The sequence below is a fragment of the Danio rerio genome, chromosome 2 (genome assembly GCF_052040795.2).
Source record: "Danio rerio strain M-AB ecotype USA chromosome 2, GRCz13ab, whole genome shotgun sequence".
Lineage (NCBI taxonomy): Eukaryota > Metazoa > Chordata > Actinopteri > Cypriniformes > Danionidae > Danio > Danio rerio.
This window is the reverse complement of record NC_141022.1, coordinates 5,290,065-5,313,951: the sequence shown is the minus strand read 5'-3', so window position 1 is coordinate 5,313,951 and position 23,887 is coordinate 5,290,065. Positions and strand designations below refer to the sequence as shown.

General features: G+C 38.7%; 1 protein-coding gene across 1 annotated transcript in view; it reads left to right on the top strand.

The window, feature by feature from the left end:
• Positions 1–23,887, top strand: part of tmtopsa (teleost multiple tissue opsin a) — an 84,379-nt gene that overhangs the window by 8,597 nt on the left and 51,895 nt on the right. Inside the window, 1 exon segment of the mRNA NM_001118899.2 lies at positions 1,833–2,161. Within this exon segment, the coding sequence (NP_001112371.1) occupies positions 1,833–2,161 (329 nt within the window).

Here is a 23,887-nt window from a genome sequence, read left to right as displayed (position 1 = left end):
AATAAACTAAATTGGCTTTAGTGGATGAGTGTGTACGGATGCTTCTCAATACTGGGTTGCAGCTGAAAGACGTATCAACTAAATAGTTGGTGGTTCATTCAGCTGTGGCAACCCCTGATAAATAATGGACTAAACTGAAGGAAAATGAATTAATGAATGAATTGATAAAAAAACTCTAAGGTCATTATTATCAGCCCACTTTATTATTTTTATTATTTTTCAGTTCCGATTGACTACAAAAGCAACCTCTGTTGTGCAATGACTGACTTAGTTAACCTAATTAGGCCTTTAAATTACAGTTTAAACTGAGAACTAGTATCTGGAATAATAACTAATAAAAAGCAAAGATAAAAGAAATTAGTTATGAAAAATATTATGTTTATGCATTGAAAAAAGCATGTCCCTTAAACAAAACTTAAGAAAACATCAACCCAGGCTCATTCTGAGAACATAGTCCCGCGGACGTCTCTGGAGATAGCGAAATACGAATCTCGGGAGGTATGTATTTGTGCAGTTTTTGATTTCATGAATCCACGAGAGGCTGCTGTGTGTGCTTTTTTGCATCTCGAACGCCTCTTGTGAGCACCTGTTCACGCCCGCGCTGTTCTTGCGTGAACCTTCCAGAGGCCGCTGTCGAACAACCATTTGTCTGTCTGCCTGTCTGAATGACAGAATGATTGACTGTGCGACCGGCCAATCGGCTGACCCACCCTCCTCCTTCCCTAAACCCAACCAACGGTCCAGAACAAGAAAAGCCCTCGTCTGATTTTTTTTTTTTTTTAACCACGTTTTCGGATTTTACCACATTCTCAACCTGTTATGAACTCATTCACTTTATTTTTTGGATTTTGTTTTTATTTTCTTACCTGATTTCTGGAACTGCTCTTCCACGGACTCAAACCCGGTCGTCGCCGTGGTCAGCTCCTCTCTGCACCTCGAGTCTGCCGTCATTACTCAACGAGCTAACCAGACAAACTGGTTGCAGCAGGAAAGCCCTCTACATGGAGATCAGCGGTTGGCCGGCCGGCCGGCAAGCGCGAAAGGGAACATCGTCACTCCGTTTGCTTAAAAGATGAAATGCAGCCATACGTACCTCTGGCTACATAATACGTCTCCAGAAACGTCCGCGGGACTATGTTTTCAGAATGAGCCTGGGTTGGAAAACATATAAAAGTATAAAAATGGGTTAGTAATTCTGACTTTAACTGTACATACATTTCTTTGAGTGGCATTTTTATCAAATCACCCAATTATATGCATAAAAATTGTCATTCAAAATATATTTTAAATGCCACAGAAAACTATAAATCATAAACTTTTGGAAAAGCTGAATAATGATGACAGAATTTCAATTTTGGGAGTTTCTTTAAGATCTGAAAGTCTCATAATCATGGCGGTTGTCAGACCAGCGCATTGTTTTCCCTATAGATCCTCTGAGCTGGTTTATTTGGTACTTAAGTCATGCTCTAGTGGTTTAGTTAATGGATCAGCAATCGAGCTGGAGAAGGATTAGATCTCCATTGTGGTTATGCCCTTGAGCTGGTGCTTAAGTTTATGTATCATCCCCATTACACCATCACACAGTCAGATGAACTCACAGTATACACAGCTTTCAGAAACATCCATGCAAAACCATTATGTGACCTAAACAAATAAGTGTGGTAATATATAAGTGTTATAAGTGTAAATGAATAGGGGCAATAAATAAACTTTTCAGTGATGTATAGCTTTTTAGGATACTGCATGTAGTTTAAATTCCACAGTACTATATACACCTTATCATTAAACCAATGTCACAGCCTTATTTTAATGTGATCTTAAATTGTTTGCAGGCATTGTATCGCTCATCTCTCTGGCTGTGCTGTCATACGAACGCTACTGTACAATGATGGGCTCCACAGAGGCTGATGCGACCAACTACAAGAAGGTGATCGGTGGGGTGCTGATGTCCTGGATCTACTCTTTAATTTGGACCCTGCCTCCTCTGTTTGGGTGGAGCCGCTATGGCCCCGAAGGCCCCGGGACAACCTGCTCTGTAGACTGGACGACCAAGACCGCCAATAACATCTCCTACATCATTTGCCTCTTTATTTTTTGCCTGATCGTCCCCTTCCTGGTCATCATATTCTGCTATGGGAAGCTGCTGCATGCCATTAAACAGGTGAGTGAAACATTATTTACTCGTTGTCAGCGCACAAACACATTGACTCTCAGTCGGGATCCCTGCTTGACATTCTTTGGGATATCCCGATGGCATCAGATTAAGACATGCAGAGTCCTCCATTGTTTTAAATGAGAAAACGTTGGCCTTGACGCTAAAAGTAAATCTCAAATTATTATTATGATAAAAGGGTCCAGTGAAATGTTGATGTTAGTAAGGGTGTTGCTAGTTTAAAGGATGTCGTGAGCTCCAAAAAAGTGACAATATTTGCATTTAGAAGATGCAAAACTGATTCCGACTTGTTACTTCTGCCGAAACGGAGTAACGATTTTATTCACGTCACCTCATACTTCAGTTTGTCATTAAAGGGTCACGAAACACCAAAACACATGTTTTGAGCTGTTGACAGCCGTATGTGTGTCCCACACTGCTAAAAACACTATTAGGACACCTATATTTCACTAAAAAGTGTAAATTGGTTGTTTTTGTGTTATTTCAAGCAAATTCGTACTTCCGGTTTGAAACGAATTTTTGAAGCTGCGTCACGGTCATGACATAATAGCGTGTATTCCAGCGTGCAGACTGGACGTCTGTGCCAGAGTGTGCCTTATTACGTCTTACACTGTGCTGCATTAATGCATGAGTAAGGATTGGTTCAAACCAATCAGCGCGCTCTATTGTGCAACTTCATTAATATTCATTACTGTCACAGTGTTTAGACGACAGAGACGCCACGTTGTGTTGGCAGAACAAGCGTGAAGTGTTGCTTTTATAGTTTGCTGCCGTTAAGTTTTGTTTTCATTTTCTCTCTGTGAGAGCTCAGCTGGAGTCACGTGTGGATTAACAGTGTATGCGACGCTCGACAACATTAACTTACGTGTCTGAGGAGGCACATTGTTTACCTAAGAGCTGTTCTCATCTGCAAACGCTGAGATCCGGATTCGCTTGTAGTATTCTCTTGTTGCTGGTGATTGTCCTGTCTCTACAGATTTGGTAAGTGAGCGACCAGCGCTCTTTGCTTATTCAGTTTGTTCGTATCGAACTAAGTTAACTATTGCACCGAGTGTAAACATGTTAGCACCACAACCAAACTTTAAACTCGTGTAGGGTTTTCACAGCATTTAGTGACCGGAATAACACACGCGGCTTTCTGATGCTACCTGCCGTGTGCATCTAAGTTTCCGGGAATGCAGAGGTTTTTTTTTCTCTCATTCGCCGTGCGGTATCAAACATTGCATGAAAAATACACGCTTAGAGCAGATCCTCGAATCAAATATCTCGTTTGTCGCGAGGGGCATGAATGAATTCCCTGAATGAAAGAGCCAAACTGCAGTTAAAGTCCACCATTTAATAATTTGGCAAATAATTCGACTACAGATGTCCATGTAGGTTAAACACCATCACTTTCTACTGTGTGTGTGTGTGTGTGTGTGTGTGTGTGTGTGTATTTTGACTCTGAAACTCACGCGTGCCCAAATAGACACTCCAACACCATCCCACTTTTCTTCCTCCGACACTCCTCCCTAAACAGAGCTGGACACTCCCACTTTTCTGACTTTTTCCAAAGTAGAGGTGTGAAAACACCCTGCTGAAACGAGGGGGTTTCATGGCCCTTTAAATCTTCTGACCAATCAAATGCTCTCTATTATCTGACATGCCCCGCCTCCTTTAAGATGCTTCTCATTTTCCTTTTATGTGATGTGCTTGAGCTCAACCACTCTCACAGGCAGGGTTGTATGAAAAACGGAACGCTATAGAGGAGATACTAGCCTACATCACACATGACGTCACACGGGTTCTCGGTTGCAAAAAAAAAAAAAGGCAGCTTGCAATAGCAAACATGTCGTGTTGTGCGGTAGGATGCCAAATTTGAATAGAAAACTTAATGTTTACCGTGCACCACATTGCTTTTAATGCCAACTTCTTTGGCTAAAAGGGAGGTGAATGGAGTGAGGACCTAATTAATTAATTAACAAAACTATTTTACGCTTTGCCAGTTTAGTGGCTAATTCGTTACGTGGTACGTTTTCCAAAGCATCACAAAGTAAGAAGAGATTTTAACCAAGGACCAGTATCTGATGGGTCGGGACTCAGGAGTGAGAATGGGTTGCACTGAATGATTTCTTGAAAGTGTTTTCCCCTAAAAATGTTGCATTTTGTCCTTGATAGTGCGGATAGTACCTAATAAAGGTTATAATTTCTGTCATTTAGCAGCTGTTTATAGTTTACTTACTGCAGGGAGCATCCTGGGGTTTTGTTCTTTGTGCAAGGACACAGTATTGGTAGGAGATCTCAATAACTTTCGGGTTGCCTGCCATGATCCCTAAAGGTTCGCAAAATGTTCACCTTAAAATAAACATGTGTTTCTTTATTTAACTTCTCTGTGTGTTGTTTTAAACATGTATTTTCACCAGAACACAAATATATCTTATAGTTTTATGCTCCGATTACATGGTTTTTAAATTAAAACTACAACCAAAATTACCAGTAATACTGTAGCAATTTTGTACAATGTATGTGTTACCACAGGGAGTGACACAGACAACTGAGGTTTGGATCCAAATGCAGGTTTAATCAGTGGTCAGGCAAGCAATGGTCAATACAGGTGCAAACAGGTATATGAAGACTCCAGAATCGTAGTCAAAGTAACAGGCAAGAGGTCAGAAGGCAGGCGGCAGACGGAGACAAAAGGTAAACAAGGTCAAAACAGAGAAACAAGACAAGGAAAACGTGTTGTAGTGTTACTATACAGTTAACAAGACTCGGCAAAGTGAAGGAGTGAGTGTGTAGCTTAAATAGTGTGTGCAATCAGTCTCTGACAATCCTCAGGTGGTGTGAATGTAATCAGTCTAGCTGAGGAAGCATGTGTAAGTGTGAGCGGACTCAGCGGAGTGCATGTATGAAAATGTAGTCCAGAAATGGCGGATTTGTAGTCCATGCCCTGCTGAAAAATCCAGCTTAAACCAGCCTAGGCTGGTTGGCTGGTTTTAGCTGGTTGACCAGGCTGGTTTTAGAGGGGTTTTGGCCATTTCCTGGCTGGTTTCCAGCCATTTCCAGCCTCGTCTTAGCTGGTCAGGCTGGAAAATGACCAGCTAAATCCAGCTAAAACCAGCTTGACCAGCCTGGTTTAAGCTGGACAAAGCTGGTTTTGGCTGGGCTCCCAGCCTGGCTAGGCTGGTCAAGCTGGTTTTAGCTGGATTTAGCTGGTCATTTTCCAGCCTGACCAGCTAAGACCAGGCTGGAAATGGCTGGAAACCAGCCTGGAAATGGCCAAAACCCCTCTAAAACCAGCCTGGTCGACCAGCTAAAACCAGCCAACCAGCCTAGGCTGGTTTTTATAGTAGAGTGGTTATTGTTAGTAAAATCCAGCGATCTTATGAAATACGATCGCTGGTAATCGTGACAGTATGTACAGTGGGGAAAATTGAACACGTCATTTTTTCATGGGACTAATATTTCTAAAGGAGTTGTTGACATGTAGTTCAACCAGATTTTTAGTAAAACCCAAACAATACAGACATAAAAATAAAACAAACTAAACCATTTAAAATGAGTTATGTGTAGGGCCAGACATTTAAAATATCTGGTTTCTGTTAAAAAAAAAGAAAGTCAAACATTTTTGAAACAATTAAAAAAACGTGTAAAGGATTGAGCAGACTCCAAACTCCAAAGAGAAGTACCTAGAAGGTATATTTTCTTAGTTTAAAAGATGTAATGACACACTTGAATAAACTTATATTTTTTTAAAGGGTTATCAAAGACACGATCTGACAGAAGCAGTGATGTTTCACTGATGCCCGTGAGCCTGCTGAATATCTGGACATCGCTGTGACTCACAGTTGTCACAGTCCTGCAGTGTGAAAAGTGTTTTTGACTGGGAGTTGTACTGGCAATGACCTCAAGCCTGTGACAGAGCAAGATACAGGGCAAGGGAAAGTTCAGGGGGAGGAGTTGTAGAGTTGACACAAAACCAACCCAGGCTCATTCTGAAAACGTACCCCTATATACATTTCAGAAGAGCACCAAATACGTCCCAGGAGGTACATATTTTGCAGTTTTTGTTTTCGCGAATACACCAGAGGCCGCTGTGTACGCTTTTTCACATTTCAAATTTCTCTTGTGTCATTTGCGCCTGCTTTTCTGACGTAAATTCACTGTCGACTGACTGACCGACTGACCGATCGACTGACCCACCCTCCTCCTTCCCTTCTTTTCAAAAGCACTGATTTACCAGCAACCACCCACTTCCCTAAACCCAACCCATAATGTTTTTAAAAGCAATCCAGAAAAAGAGAAGCCCTCGCCTAATCTGTTTACCACATTTTCAGATTTCACCACATTATCGCCTTGTTATTTACTTATTTTACTTTTAGCTTTTGTTTTTGTCTTACCTGCTTTCTGGAACTGTTCTTTATTGGACTCAAACCCCGCCATCAGAGTCAACTCCTTGTTGCGTCTCTGGTTTGCCAACAAGCCACTGGACAAGCAGGTAACAACGGAAAAGCTGTTCACATAGAGGTAAACAGTCAGCTGGTAGCACGAAAAGGAATGCTGTCATACAGTACCACCCCATAATGTACTTTTAAAGATGAAATGCAGCCATATTTACTTCTACATAACTCAGCTACGGCGAGGCAGTGGCGCAGTAGGTAGTGCTGTTGCCTCACAGCAAGAAGATTGCTGGGACGCTGGTTCGAACCTCGGCTCAGTTGGCGTTTCTTTGTGGAGTTTGCATGTTCTCCCTGCCTTCGCGTGGGTTTCCTCCGGGTGCTCCGGTTTCCCCCACAGTCCAAAGACATGCGGTGCAGGTGAATTGGGTAGGCTAAATTGTCTGTAGTGTATGAGTTTTTTGTGTGAATGAGTGTGTGAATTTTTCCCAGAGATGGGTTGCGGTTGGAAGGGCATCTGCTGCGTAAAAACTTGCTGGATAAGTTGGCGGTTCATTCCGCTGTGGCGACCCCAGATTAATAAAGGGACTAAGCCGACAAGAAGAAATAACTCGGCTACATAATTTGCGAAGTCTAAAAGTGTATATAAAGGTACGTTTTCAGAATGAGCCTGTATTCTGTTTTCATAATCATATTTTCTTCTCAATTTTTATTTATTTTATTTCTTTCACTGCAAATCAGCAATACAACTACAACTCTTTCCTTTCATTGTGGTAAACACACAATATTTAGACCTATAAGATTTATGTATTCTAATTGCATTTAAAAATTTTATCCATTTGGATTACTTACTTTTTTTATACACAGTGGTAATTCAGAGTGTCTTACATAAACAGGAATAAAAGAGACAAGAATAAGAAAAAAAACAAAGAATAAAAGTGATTGAAAACCGATAAAAACAGATCACAATGTGTTTAACAGGTTACAAAAGAACAAAAATGTAAAGAAACACTAACAGTGCGATCTGTCGGATGTAGCACAGTGCTCATTCAGCAAAGGCACAGCTAAACAGATGGGTTTTCAGTCTTGATGTGAACGAGCCTAATGTTGGAGCACATCTGATCATTTCTGGAAGCTGATTCCTGCAGCGAGCGGCGCTTTTAGTAGCTGAAGGCTAATTCACCCTGCTTTGACTGACCTCTTGGAATTTCTAGTTGATCCTAAAGTGTGAGTGATCTGTTGGGTTTGTATTCAGTAAGCATACCTGTAATGTATTGAGGTCCTTGGCCATTTAGTGATTTGAAGATAGGTAATAATATTTAAAAATCTACTCTGAATGTAACTGGGAGCCAGTGTAAAAACATGAGGACAGGTGTATTGTGCTCTGACTTTCTGGTTCTGGTCAGAATCCTGGCCCTTGCGTTCTGGATGAGCTGCAACTGTCGGACTGTCTTTTTTGGCTGCAACAGTAATCCACCCTGCTGCTGATAAAAGCATGAACAAGTTTCTCTAAGTTCTCACTGGAAACAAAGTATCTAATTCTTGAAATGTTTTTGAGATGCTGACTTACTTGCTGCTTTGACATAACTATTAAGACTCAGATCTGACTCCAGAATCACACCAAGATTCTTGACATTATTTTGTGTTGTTTGACCCTTAGAGCAAAGGTACGCATTCAATGTACTCCTTCCAGTTAAAGTCAGAATTAATAGCCCTCCTGGATTCTTTTTCCCCTCATGTTTTGTTTAATGGAAACAAGATTTTTTCAGCACATTTATAAACAATATAATTCATTAATAACGCATTTCTAGTAACTGTTGATTTGAAGTTCTTCTTTTGTCCGCATTTGTACAGTAAGTCACTTTGGATAATGAATAAATGTAAGTGTGAACTTGTTTTTTTTTTTTTTTTTGCTGTAAGTTTTTTGGTGGGTTACAACTTTTGACAACACATCTCAAGTGGCCAAGACTGAACTAAAGAGAAACTTTGTCTTTCAAATGCAGGACTGGTAACCAAAATATAGATTTTTGCAGAGACTAACTTGGACACCCGAGTTTTAATCCCAAATGAAAACACTTTACAAAGCACCACAAAAAGGAGTGCTGGCAAATTTGAAAGTTTCCTGTGATTTTACAGAGTTTTGTTAACATGGCTTCTATCGCCCACCATGTTCGACTTCTTCTAGAAGATGAGGAGACTGCTGTGCAGAGAAGTGGCATGGGAGAGAAGTGTAAGAAGATACTAGGAAGCAAATCATTCTCAGCGAGTGAGGGTGGGCGGAATTTAAAGCAGGAAAATGTCTGTCAATGGTGAGTCTGAGTGTTGCTTCTAGTGCAGCTCTACTGCAGTGTTTCCCAACCTTGTTCCTGAAGCCACACCGACAGTATACTTTTTCAGTCTCTCCCTATTCAAACACCCCTGAACCAACTCAAGTTAATGGGACAGATAAGTAGAGTCATTGGTGTGCTTCGGGAACAGGGTTGGGAAACACTGTGCTACAGAACATTGCCAGCAGAAAGATCTTGAAGATCTTAAGGCCTTTTTTAATCCTTTATATTCTTTTCATAGCAACTTTGAAAATATTTTTTCCCCCGCAAGTTCACTCATGCCTCACAGCAAAAAGGTCACTGGTTCGAGCCTCGGCTGGGTCAGCTGGCATTTCTATGGGGAGTCTGCATGTTCTCCCCGTGTTTGCGTAGGTTTCCTCCTGGTGCTCCGGTTTCCCCCACAGTCCAAAGACATGCGGTACAGGTGAATTGAATAAACTAAATTTCCTGCAGTGTGTGTGAGTGTGAATGAGTGTGTATTGGTGTTTGCCAGTGTTGGATTGTGGCTGGAAGGGCATCCGCTGCATATAATATATGCTGGATAAGTTGGCGGTTCATTCCGCTGTGCTGATCCCTGATTAATATAAGGACTAAGCCGAAAAGAAAATGAACGAATGAATGAAGATTGGCGACGCAGTGGCGCAGTGGGTTGCACGTTCGCCTCACAGCAAGAAGGTTGCTGGGTCGCTGGTTCGATCCTCGGCTCAGTTGGCGTTTCTGTGTGGAGTTTGCATGTTCTCCCTGCATTTGCGTGGATTTCCTCCGGGTGCTCCGGTTTCCCCCACAGTCCAAAGACATGCGGTACAGGTGAATTGGGTAGGCTAAATTGTCTGTTGTGTGTGTGTGTGTGTGTGTGTGTGTGTGTGTGTGTGTGTGTGTGTGTGTGTGTGTGTGTGTGTGTGTGTGTGTGTGGATGTTTCCCAGAGATGGGTTGCGGCTGGATGGGCATCCGCTGCGTAAAAACTTGCTGGATAAGTTGGCGTTTCATTCCGCTGTGGCGACCCCAGACTAATAAAGGGACTAAGCTGAAAAGAAAATGAATGAATGAATGAAGATTACTGATCCACCTGGAAAACATCAAAGAAAAACTCATAGGCCCAGTTTCACAAACAGGGCTTAGATTAAGCCAGGACTAGGCCTTAGTTAAATTAGGCTATTTAAGCCACATTTATAAAAATGGCCTCAGAAAAATATACTACTGGTGTGCACCTGGTGATAAAATATGGCACTGACATATTTTAAGACATCTCACCGCAAGTTATTTTGAGTTCATACAGCTCAAACATGCAATTTAATCTTGACTAGCCTTAAACCTTGTTTGTGAAACCGGGGGATAATGATTTTTGTTCAGCCGTCTGTTTCTTTTTCTTCAGCTGGCTCTTTTAAATGGACTAATGAAAGCCTCTGTAGCTGTAAACATTCACTTTACCGATGCATCTTAATTGCTGGTGTCATTCTGCCTTTACAAATGTGTGATAAATAACAGTTTAAAATCCATTCAGCTACTGACATAAATACTGCTCACTGGTATATTATTTATTTATATTGACCTTATTCTAAAATGCGGAAGTGTGCCTGTTTTCGCGATTGTCTTGGTCACACTTTACAATAAGGTTCATTTGTTGATGTTAATTAATGCATTTACTAACATGAACAAACAATGAACAGTACATGTTCATGTTAGTTAATGTTAGTTAATGAAAATACAGTAGTTCATTGTTAGTTCATGTTAACTCACGGTGCATTAACTAATGTTAACAAGCATGGACTTGGATGTTAATAATGCATTAGTAAATGTTCAATTATGATTAATAAATGCTGTACATGTGTTGTTCATGATTAGTTCATGTTAGTAAATGCATTAACTAATGAACCTTATTGTAAAGTGTTACCATTGTCTTAGAACTTCTGTTTCAGTCGCCTATGGGAGAAATGACAAGGAATAATAAACAGCAAAAAACGGTCAAACTACTTGCTCTACAAACAAATGTTTGCATGACTATACAGACCAAGTAGAATAATATAACAAGGAAATATCAGTTTGCAACATCAAACAGCGAAACGAGCAGTTTTTAATGTCTAAAAATGAATGATACCGGAAGTCTCGTGCCAAAAAGATTCAAATGGCTGCGCCCGCTCCTCTGCGGAGAATAAGCTCTAAAAATGCTGAATTTTTAGACACACACAAAACATTGCATGGGGCAACTTTTTGAGCAATGCTGCCAGGCGCTATTGCAGGGTAATGTTGCTTGACTGATGCAAATTTCTAATCAGCCAATCACATGGCAGCACCTCAATGCATTTAGGCATGTAGACATGGTCAAGATGATCTGCTGCAGTTCAAAGCGAGCATCAGAAGGGGGAAGAAAGAAGATTTAAGAGACTTTGAACATGGCATGGTTGTTCGTTGCCAGACGGGCTGGTCTGAGTATTTCAGAAACTGCTGATCTACTGGGATTTTCACGCACAACTATCTCTAGGGTTTACAGAGAATGGTCTGAACAAGAGAACATTTTCAGTAAGCAGCAGTTCTGTCGGTGCAAATGTTTTATTGATGTCAGAGAAGAATGGCCAGACTGGTTCCAGCTGATAGAAAGACAACAATAACTCAAATAACCAAATGGTGATAGTGGTGTAATGGTGTGGGGGATATTTTCTTGGCACACTTTGTGCCCATTAGTACTAATTGAGCATCATGTCAACACCTGAGTATTGTTGCTGACCATGTCCATCCCTTTATGACCACATTGCACCCATCTCTGATGGCTACTTCTAGCAGGATAACGCGCCATGTCATAAAGAGCTAATCATCTTAGACTTGAACATGACAATGAGTTCAATGTACTCAAATGGCCTCCACAGTCACCAAAGCTCAATCCAATAAAGCACGTTTGGGATGTGGTGGAACGGGGGATTCGCATCATGGATGTGCAGCTGACAAATCTGCAGCAACAGTGTGATGCTATCATGTCAATATGGACCAAAATCTTGGAGGAATATTTCCAGTACCTTGTTGAATCTGTGCCACAATGGATTAAGGTGGTTCTGAAGGCAAAAAGGGGATCCAATCTGTTATTAGTAAAGTGTACCTAATAAAGTGGCCAGTGAGTGTATATATATATATATATATATATATATATATATATATATATATATATATATATATATATATATATATATATAGCATAGTTTTCTTCAGCATTTACATACCTTAGGTTTTTACATTTTAAAGAAGTAATTTTAACTAATTAACTAATTAAATCAATAAGGATAGAAACCCTGCATTTTAATTATAGACTGTTTAAAGTACAAAATATGAGGTCATTTGTGATTTTCGTTTGTGTTTGGACTGCAGTTGCTTGCAATTATCAAGTTGAATAATAATACCTGTGCCAACTGAATATTTTATATATGTATATACATTAAGTTTGTCTCAAGTTTTAAATCTACATACATTTTCACAGTAAACGGATACAGGGTAGGGCTTTTCATTAATAAGGATGACTATGATTAATATTTGCATGCATTGCATGCGACTGTGTAATATTTATACAGTGCGGTTTTTGCATATTCAGTTCCTTAGGTTTGCATAGTTCAGCTTTTGCACATATTCTTTGTGCTTTTCCTGTATGTTTGACTCTGATCAATACCACAGAGTTATGATTTTGCAGTTTATACTGGTTTTGACATCAGCTTGACCTTTTCAACAACACTTGAAATGATCTTCAATGCTGTATGGAAGCACTAGCAGATAGCTGATTCCTGTTCCTAATTATTCAGAATTTTAATTTATAACTTGATCATCTTGGTGATGTGATTATAGTGTGCTTGATGATGAACTTACATGCATAAGCTTAACTTTCTTTTGCACAACCCTCATCACAGCTGCTTTTCATACAGTGTAAAATTTACCACACACATTTCTGTTCTAACATCTGTGAATTAAGTCTGGAATATTGTTAATGATATATTATGATGTACAAGAATCCTCATTATCATTAGTGCATTGCTTGAAGACGTGGCTATAAATACAGCAGCAAAAAATGTCCCCACTACTTTTTTTTTTTAGTCACTGTTATAAAAAGCAGAAGACTAGATTTTTGGTAACACTGTATAATAACTATACACGGTCCCACTTTACATTAATTGTCCTTAACTACTATGTATTTACATAAAAAAAAAAAAAAAAAAAATATATATATATATATATATATATATATATATATACATATATATATATATATATATATATATATATATATATATATATACATATATATATATATATATATATATATACATATATATATATATATATATATATATATATATATATATATATATATATATATATATATATATATATATTTATAATGTATATGAGAACACTTGTGGTGCTTTTGAGTTGGGACAGAGCAGGGGTTGGCAACCCAAAATGTTGAAAGAGCCATATTGGACCAAAAAAAAAAAAAAAACAAATATGTCTGGAGCCGCAAAAAATGTAAAGCCTTATATAAGCCTTATAATGAAGGAAACATGCTGTATGTATCTATATTAGCCTATTATGAATATGTCTAAGTTGGCTACAAATACATAATGAGCCTTCATGATTAAATAGCCACTGAAATCAGGAGGTTGGTGTTTATTTCGTTGTCATTTAAACACTTCAGCACAGCCTTTGGTCTTTCAGTGGTATTAATTTGATCATTTCTTCTTGAGGCCCATCAGAGTTCACATACCTGCATAAACGCGCGTTGAATATCGGTCACATCACAGGCAATTGAGTATGCTGGCACTGAATTAATGTCCTTGGTTTGCTGATCGGTGATGTTACCTGCCATTTTAATAGCCCTTTCCTTCACTGTCTTAGCGGAGAGAGGTATATCTTTAATTTTTTGTATTATCTTGGTTTTGTTTTTGAAATCTGCAAATAGGTGTTCTAATATGTTGATGAATGACTCCTTCATGTAGTCACCACTGGTTTTCCATGCTTTATTATCTCCCGGTTTGTTTACAACAGCCACCTGCCTGGCATCCCGCCCTGCTGATACGTGTGTCGCAAATCTTCGTTGACAGAAATGTTGAAATTAAATATTAATTCTACACACTTTTACAGCATTTGAAAACTTTAAAAATGTTTGTCCTCCTATAGAAATAATATTAAAACTGAAAAAAATATATTAACCTCCCCCATCTTTTTCCATTTTCAAACATTTTTTGAAAAAGCTCCAGGGAGTCACAAGGGCAGCGCTAAAGAGCCGCATGCGGCTCTAGAGCCACGGGTTGCTGACCCCTGAGATAGAGGTTGTGTTATGGACAGGTTTGGTGGTATGGGTATGTTTAAGGGTGGATTAAGGTGTAAGGGATGGTCAACAGTGTATTTACAAATGTATTTACAAAAGTTAATTACAGACGTATTTAATCAACCATAAGTACACAGTAAATACATGTATTTATACAATAAGTACATTGTAACAAACTTAATTTCTGTGTAAGTACATAATAGTTAAGGCCACTTAATATAAAGTATGACCCTATACACTATTAATCATTCATTGAGCATAAGCATCTAGTGAGTTCATTATTTGTTCAGCATTAACTCTACATATATGTTAGTAAGCAGTTTATAACTGCAGTTACAAATGCTGTATTTTGTTTTTATGAACGCTTCACATTTGATGTGCTTGAGCTCAACCCAGGCCCGGATTGGCTAATCGGGAGGACTGGGAGAATTCCCGGTGGGCCGGTCCGTTCTTTGGTCGCGAGGGCCGGTGTCCCTAACTGCTTGCACTCTTAGCAGTTGCACTTTTTTCATTTATTTGTTTATTTGAATATAACCTCACTCTTTTTATTCATTATTTTGCTGCTGCTCCACTCTTTTTATTTGCAAAATGCAGCCCACAGGTTAATTTGGGGTCATTCCACCCCAAACAGCAGCACCTTAGTGAATATTAATTAATATTAATAAATATTACACCTGCTCAATGAAAATCAGATGATTCACTACATTAATAAATCTGACATAACTTGATCAGAAATCTAAAAAGGGGAGAAAAAGAGTAGGGTAAAAAAAGAGAGTAGACATAAATAGCAGCAGATAACAGTGCAATACTTATTCTTTATTCCGAACACCATCTCTTAATAGCGTCTTAATAGCATCTCTTAAAACATATTTTTTTCATTTTTAGTGTTAAGACATATAATACTGTTTGGGTTACTTATGTAGAGGTACATTTGTGTGTGTGTGTGTGTGTGTGTGTGTGTGTGACGACCGTTACAAACGACTGGATATAAAGCATTAATCTTCTCATATTTATGAAAAACATTTGAAGTTCTAAAGCAGCTGTGTCCTTGAAAAATGAGTGATAGTGTCATTAGAAACAGAATTGGAAATAACGTTATTTTAATATAATCAGTCGTCGACTGAGGTGGGCCGGTCTAAGGCTTGAAACTCCAGAGCTAAAAAGGAGTCCCACTCCTTAATAAAACCAAACACAATTGGCTGGTTTTTTTTTTGTTTTTTTGTTTTTAAGGGGAGGAGCTACTATATGCCCTATCCTTTCTTTATGTTTTGGTTGAGATTATGTCAAACATTAAAATGCACATTTCAAAACATTCTTATTTAGCATTAGCTTCCTTTTTTTTTTTTTTTTTACTAACTGCGAAAAGATTCCCTTCACGTTAGGATTGAAAACTCGGCTACTATCACAAATGACTTGAGCTGCAGTCCACAGCTCTGAACAATGGGTATAGCCTGAAGGTATGTGTCAGAACACGGGGGTCTGGAAACAGGAGCTTGTCAAGAGAGGCAGGGGAGGTGTACTGTAGATATAAATTCTAATTAAAGGACGATTGTACTGTTCCTCACCAGTCTGGGGAGCACGTAACCAACAGGGCCTGCATCGCTGTGATTCAGCAGCGCAACATGACAGAACTCAGAGTTTGGCCTCAGGTGCTGGTTGTGTTCAGAGACACTGGACGGAGCCGTTTGGACATTATCAGTCCTGCTGCAGCTGTGTGCGCGGTACGATCTGGCCAGCTCATTGCCTTGGGCGCAGGCTTCTCACACACAGATACAAATCCACACGTGTTTGTACAGCCTGAAGACTAACAGCCTAACCTATAGGGGAGGGAAAAAAAGCTTGTGTGAAGCGAGAAAATTAAACAAGTAGGGCTGCATGATACTGAAAAACTGACATTGCGATATTTTGGATTTCTGCAATATACAGTGGGGGAAATAAGTATTGAACTCATCACTATTGAACATGACATACTTCTAAAGGTGCGGTTGACGTGAAATTTTCACCAAATGTTGGTAATAACCAAAGAAGTTATGCATAATAAAGTGAAATGACGCAGGGAAAACGTATCGAACACATGAAGAAAGGAAGATTTGGAAAGGCAGGGAAGGCCCAGACAGCAGCTGAAATCTCTCAGTAGTTCTTTAGCAACCCACTGCTCTTTTGCATTGTAACTTAATTCCTGGAGGGCCGCAGCCCTGCACAGTTTAGTTCCAACCCTAATTAAACACTGAATTAAACTAATCGAGTCCTTCAGGCTTGTTTGAAACCTACAGGTAAGTGTGTTGGAGCAGGGTTGGAACTAAACTGTGCAAGCCTGCGGACCTCCAGGAATTGAGTTTGACATCCCTGTTGTAAATGAATATCAGCTGCTTCAGTCCAATATCTACATTAGCAGGATGATGAGGATGAAACCAGGGTGGACATTTCAGCAAGACAATGATCCAAAACTTCAAGCGTAAATAAGTACAGTACAGACAAGCTGTTAGATATTTCTCTCAGGACTCTATAAATCACTGCATTAAAGCACACTAATAGTTATTACTAGAGTGTTTTTGATCCATACTAAAGCACTTGAATTATTCTGTTGTGGTATTTCTATAGTTGATAGTAAAGTACGTTTGAGGAAACATTATGGACCCTTCAGGTACAAATATGTACCTTTTGAAAAGGTACTGCTCCAGTGGGCGAAGCAGTGGCGCAGTAGGTAGTGCTGTCGCCTCACAGCAAGAAGGTCGCTGGTTTGAGCCTCGGCTCAGTTGGCGTTTTTTGTGTGGAGTTTGCATGTTCTCCCTGCGTTCGCATGGGTTTCCTCCGGGTGCTCCGGTTTCCCCCAAAGTCCAAAGACATACAGGTGAATTGGGTAGACTAAATAGTCTGTAGCGTGTGAATGTGTGTATGGATGTTTCCCAGAGATAAGTTGCAGCTGGAAGAGCATCCGCTGCGTAAAAAACTTGCTGGATAAGTTGGCGGTTCATTCCGCTGTGGCGACTCCGGATTAATAAAGAGACTAAGCCGACAAGAAAATGAATGAATGAATGAAGGAATGAATGAATGACTGCTCCAGTGACAGCTCCTGTACCATTATTTCTGAGAGTGTAGAAATTAAACTTCGTTATGGTTGTCTGGAGAGTCTAACAGTATCGAGGGACAAAAGTTAAATAATAAATGTAAAATAGATAAGAATGTCCAGATCATGTGATCGTAAATCGGACCCAATCACATAGTTTCAGATTTGATCGAAATAGGACGTAACCTCCCGATTAAATATATATATATATAGTATTTTTTGACACATCTATAGACCGCTTTCTTGACTTCACGCAGAAACAGCAACGCATGTGGCATGACATCACTTTGTTGCAGAGACGCTGTTAGTTAAATGTCAGCAAAGTAGAACACGGAAGCAGCTTGAGTTAAAAAGCGCGAGTATGTCTGCAGTCTGGTGCTATTATAAAGTTGATGATGACAACATTGCCAAACAAACTGTGAGATATGTAAACTTGGAATTGCCTGCTGGGTATTTTAAGTTGAGGTGCTCTTAGTTTTTATATTAGACTAATATTTATACAGAACTTTGAGACCTTAAAATCATACCAACACAATCTCACGACAATTCTTAACTTTTTGATTTAGTGGCTAATTCGTATGAATTTGCACAATCTAATTCGTACAATTTGCTCATCCCCCAATGACGGTTGGGTTTAGGGGTGGGGTTATAGGCCACGCCTCCTTTTAAAAATTGTACAATTTCATACGACTGAACTTGTACAAACTCGTACAAATTAGCCACTAAACTGCCAAAACGTAAAACACTTACGTTTTCTCGTGAGATCAGGCTGAGCATACACGGCTGCCACTGCTTGATCCGTAAAAACTAAAAACTGCAGAAAAACTTGGCTCCTGAGGCGTGTTTGGCACTCCAGGAATGTATATAAAGATACGTTTTCAGAATGAGCCTGGGTTGGTATAATTCTTTGTGCTCAAATTGCTTGAGCTTTTAGTCACAGGCCCCAAAAATCTCTATTAGGGTTAAACTTTGCATGTGTTCTGAACTGTTTTCTGGTTAATTTATCATCCCAACTTGATATTGGAGATCCTGCCATGTGACTATTCTCACACATCGATGCTGAAGTGATTTATTTTGCAGCCCTTGAAACAAGTGTAATTCTCTATTGGTAAAAGAAATGGGTTTTTATGATGTGATTTTAATTGGGTATGAGCTACTGCTAATATCACCAAGCTTTTTAAGCGCGACCGTGTAAAAATGCTTACATAATGTTGCATTCTGATTGGCAAACCAAGCTTGTAATTAGCCTCCTCCAGAGCTCTTTTTTTTTCTTAGATTACTTAGCACCTTGTGGGTTGTGTGCTGAGATTAAACCTACTATGAATTGCAGTGAAGCGCAGTGTGGATGCCTGTGTGTGTGTGTGTGTAATTCATGCTTAGGGAACTTATTATCCTTGTATTAGTGTAAACTGTACTTGGCAGATCGCCTGCGCCAGGTGTCATTAGCATGCATGATTATCTGACCCACTTAATTTTGTTCCCTTTGCTGGTTGTGAGTAGCACATACGGCATGAGAAGTTTATCATTACTGTTATACAGCACTTATCAAATTTCCATCGTTGCGGTGTATCGATTTCTAGTAAATACACTTGGTTATGCTTTACAGTAAGTCTAACTGAACCAGTTAGAAAGAAAACTTTTTTTATGAATGTTTACTTTGCGTGACACAGTGGCGCAGTAGGTAGTGCTGTCGCCTCTCAGCAAGAAGGTCACTACAGTAGTTCGAGCCTCGGCTGGGTCAATTGGCGTTTATGTGTGAAGTTTGCATGTTCTCCCTGCATTCGCGTGGGTTTCCTCCTATAAGAGCCATGAGTTCATTGTTTTATTTATGTTAAATTTGTAATTTTGTGAAAGGCAAAACTTGAAAATATTTTGATAAAAGTCATTTAATTTTTAATATAAAGTATATGCTGATGTCACTTCCGGGAAGGAAGAATTTGTGTCATGAAGATGGAAGCAAGACAGTTTTTTGACCGTGTAATATAGTTCAGTTAAGTTGTTATTAAACATTTTCAAAAGGTGAGGCAGTGGCGCAGTAGGTAGTGCTGCCGCCTCACAGCAAGAAGGTCGCTGGGTTGCTGGTTCGAACCTCGGCTCACTTGGCGTTTTTTGTGTGGAGTTTGCATGTTCTCCCTGCCTTCGCTTGGGTTTCCTCCGGGTGCTCCGGTTTTCCCCACAGTCCAAAGACATGTGGTACAGGTGAATTGGGTAGGCTAAATTGTCTGTAGTGTATGAGTGTGTGTGTGTGTGTGAATTTGTGTGTGGATGTTTCCCAGAGAAGGGTTGTGGCTAGAAGGGCATCCGCTGCGTAAAAAAACTTGCTGGATATGTTGGTGGTTCATTCCGCTGTGGCGACCCTGGATTAATAAAGGGACTAAGCCGACAAGAAAATGAATGAATGAATAAACATTTTCGAAACGACATCACTGGACTGTATATTGGGGATACTCATCCCGAGGTCCTCAGATTATGCGGAGTCACTGATTGGATCCAAGACCAGCGACGAGATGATCCCAAGGTTTCCATATCCGGGACCAGGCCATATCCTGAGCTGCTGCTGCGCTGATGGTCGTGGGGAGTGGAGAACATGTGTCTGATTCCAGTAACGCTCCAAGGACAGATGAGTCTTCGCTGAGGCCATCTTCCAGCCTCCACCACGATGACTGAAGCTCTGCACAAGACTTTTGGCCAGCGGAGAAATTAAAATGGTCGTGCCCAACTGAGTCTGGTTCTCTCAAGATTTTTTTTCTTCACTCCAATCAGGTGAAGTTTTTTTTCCCTCTCCGCTGTCGCCACTGGCTCGCATGGTTCAGGATTGGTAGAGCTACACATCGATGAATTGGCTCTTCAGTGTTTGGACTCTCAGTAATGATTGATTCACACTGAACTAAGCTAAACTGAACTGAACTGAACTTAAACACCAAAAACTGAACTACCCTGTTCCAGTTACTATGACCATTTATGTGAAGCTGCTTCGACACAATCTATATTATAAAAGCACTATACAAATAAAGCTGAATTGAATTGAATTATGTTACTCGCGTTCAAATCCTGCTATTTCAAAGAGAGAAACAAGACAAGAAGAAATGGATTGATGGCACAAACACCTCCGGTTTCCTCCACGGTCCAAAGACATGCAGTGCGGGTGAGTTGGGTAGGCTAAATTGTCCTTAGTGTATGAGTGTGAATGAGTGTGTGTGGATGTTTCCCAGAGATGGGTTACAGCTGAGAGGGCATCCATTGCGTAAAAACGTGCTGGATAAGTTGGTGGTTCATTCCGCTGTGGCGACCCCGGATTAATAAAGAGACTAAGCCGAAAAGAAAATGAATGAATGAATGTTTACTTTGCCAACAGCTGTAATAATATGGAGGAATGAAATATTGGCGCTGGCTTACATCAGACAATATATCTGATGCAATAAATAAATAAATAAATAAATAAATAAATAAATAAATAAATAAATAAATAAATCAAATAAGGATGCTAGCCTTCTGTAACTCAGAAGACCGTAATAAGCTATTTTGGATATTAGAAGCATGGAAATGAATATCCAATCATTAGGGACTTATGGTCAGTTGAAGTTCTAAAGAACCTTTTTAAAGGTAAACACCTACTTAAAGTATTTATTATAAAGCACTAATTTAGGAAGAATTGCAAATGTTTTTTTTATTTTGCTGATTTTTGCAGCCTGTTTGAACCTCAACGTTCATATTATGTCATTACTTGATTGTGTATACTTGCAGGCCTATTTTAATAAAATAGAAAAAATATATAATAATTAAATATAAATCAAATGGTGTAAAATTAGATTGCGTATGTATATTTGTTTTATGCAGCGGATGCCCTTCCAGCTGCAACCCATCACTGAGCAACATATATACACTCATTCACACCACATACACTACGGACAATTTAGTCTGGAGGAAGCAAGTGCAAATCTGCAAATAAAGTGACATTTAAGGCTTAGGTTAATTAGATTAACCAGGCCAGTCATTGTATAACAGTGGTTTATTCTGTATGTATATATATATATATATATATATATATATATATATATATTTAAAAAAAAAAAATATATATATATATATATATATATATATATATATATATATATATATATATATATATATATATATATATATATATATATATATATATAGCTTAAGGGCTAATAATATTGACGTTAAAATGGTGTTTAAAAAATTAAAAACTGCTTTTATTCCAGCCGAAATAAAACAAATAAGACTTTGTCCAGAGGAAAAAATATTATAGGAAATTCTGTGAAATCCTTGCACTGTTAAACATCATTTAGGAAATATTTGACAAATAAATAGAATTCACAAGAGGGCTAATTACTTTGACTTCAAATGTACATAATAAATATATGCACATATATTTTGGATGCGAATAATCGTGATTAATCTTTCCCCAGCACTAATATATTAGCTAACGTTAACTTATGAAACCAATCATTCATCATACCTTTTGCTCATGCTGTAAGCACATAGTTATAAATGTAACGTCAATAACACCCAAACCCCATTACTGCTGCTTTCAGCCATCGTCAAAAATCCCAGCAATTTGCATTTCATTATACACAAGACCTGGACAAATCATAACTAAAGTTCATAGGGAATAACACCATGCAATCTTTGAGCACTTAGAAAGAATTGATTTCCTAGAGAGCAGCCGTCCTATTCATTCACTGTCATTTTATCAAATTAAAATCACATGTATGGTGCGCAGCTTCGACACGCATTGAGAAAAAGATCAATTATTCACCTGTGAGAAAGGCTGAGTGACAGGTGAAGTGGCGGTTGTGTCAGGAACTTGACTCCCGGTATTCAGTTTGAGGAATGGCTTCAATTGTTGACTTTTGTCCCATCAATAAATCCAGCAGCCCATGACTGTAATTTACATTCAATTATGTTGTGTCTTACTCTTTGACTTTTTCTGCTGGCACAACAGTTGACAGCTTCATCTCTCAGATCGTTTCCGGTGATTTTTTTCAAGCCAGAACAGCAATGTATTTGAAATATTTGTTGAGATTAGTTTGTCAGATGTTTCTCAGATAGGAAAATGGCTTAAACTCTGTCATCGACTTTCGCACTAAGATTTAAAGGGCTAGCATTGCACCAGACACCCGTAAGTGGTTTCGTTTGAACGTGTAGAATCTATATTTTATGCACATATGCATCACTTTGGTTTTTATTCCACTGTACAAAAGTTATTTACACTTAAATACACAGTATTTTGGATACCCGAGCTGGGTATTGAACATTGGTTCATTTTCATATTTTTCAAATGACACATGTAGAAGTTATAGCTCAAATGAAAGCTCTTGCCGGTGCTCATACAGTTCTAGCATTCTTTTTACTGAATTATATTCACATATCAAACAGTTGTTGAATGAATCGCGGTGTTTCCATGACACAGAAGTGAAAACAATACATTCATGATCAATAAGCAGCCCCAGATAGCACAGACAGCTGTCATCTCTTACCTTATGCTGTGCGCTTCAGGGCCATTCTCCTCTGTTTTTGAGGTTTTGTGCATAAGTAATCCTTTTATATGTCTGATGTGGTCCAAACACAGTGAATTATGTTTGATTAAACAAAAGCATAGTGAAATATGAAAACAATGATCGCTCCCTGTGGCTTGTACAGCACCTCTCATCGGTTGGAATCCAATAACTTTTGCATAGATTATGGTGGAGACATTTTTCTTTTTTCCTATGATTACAGACATGTGCAGGAACCACCAACATTAATTACAGCACGTTAAACCACCTAAAAGCTACACTTTCAAATTTAAGTTTATAAAAAAAAAAAAAATACAAAAAGCGCCTCTTTTTTGTGTTTATTATAACACAGACAACATATACAGATATTTCAAACACTTTCAATAGTGTTTTATGAAAATTCAAAGGGTTTTCTTTAAAATGAGACCAAATTTTTGCATTTACACCTCTGCATGTGGATTTGGGAAGCTTTTAAATTTGGGTAGGCAAAATAAAGGTGGAAATCCCAAAATAGCACTGGAGTTTAAGAGGTTAAATAGTAGCTGCTTATCAAGGCCTACTACATTACTGTTTCCATACTGGTCATTATGGTGGTACTTGGAGAACGTTTTTTTTTTTCTAAAAGCTTGACGACCACTGTTCCATATATTAGTATGATTCTCTGTGAGAAAAGTTGTTTGATACGAGCATTGGTTCATTATATGACAGTCTCTTCAACACCTCTTGTGCTCATGTCTGTAACAAATTGAAGTTGTGTAATTGTTAGTACTTCAAAACAAAAGCAAATTATATGAAATACGGTAAATTAACATAAAAATTTAGAAATTTTAAAAGTTAACTTAAAAGTTACATTTCGACAACCACAGCTTCTTTTACTGTAACTTACAGATCATTTTGTTTTTTGATTTTTTGCTGAGGAAATTTATTTTTCAACTTAATAAGGTTACATTTATCAAGACGCTTGGAAACAATGAACTAAACAAAGATGTGAGAAATTATTTTAAGAAAATACAAGGTACACATTCAGAGAAGCAGAGTGATAATGTGCATATATTTAAACTATTTAAACTAAACTACAAAAAATATTTTAATCAAGTAAAATAACTCCAGATTATACTT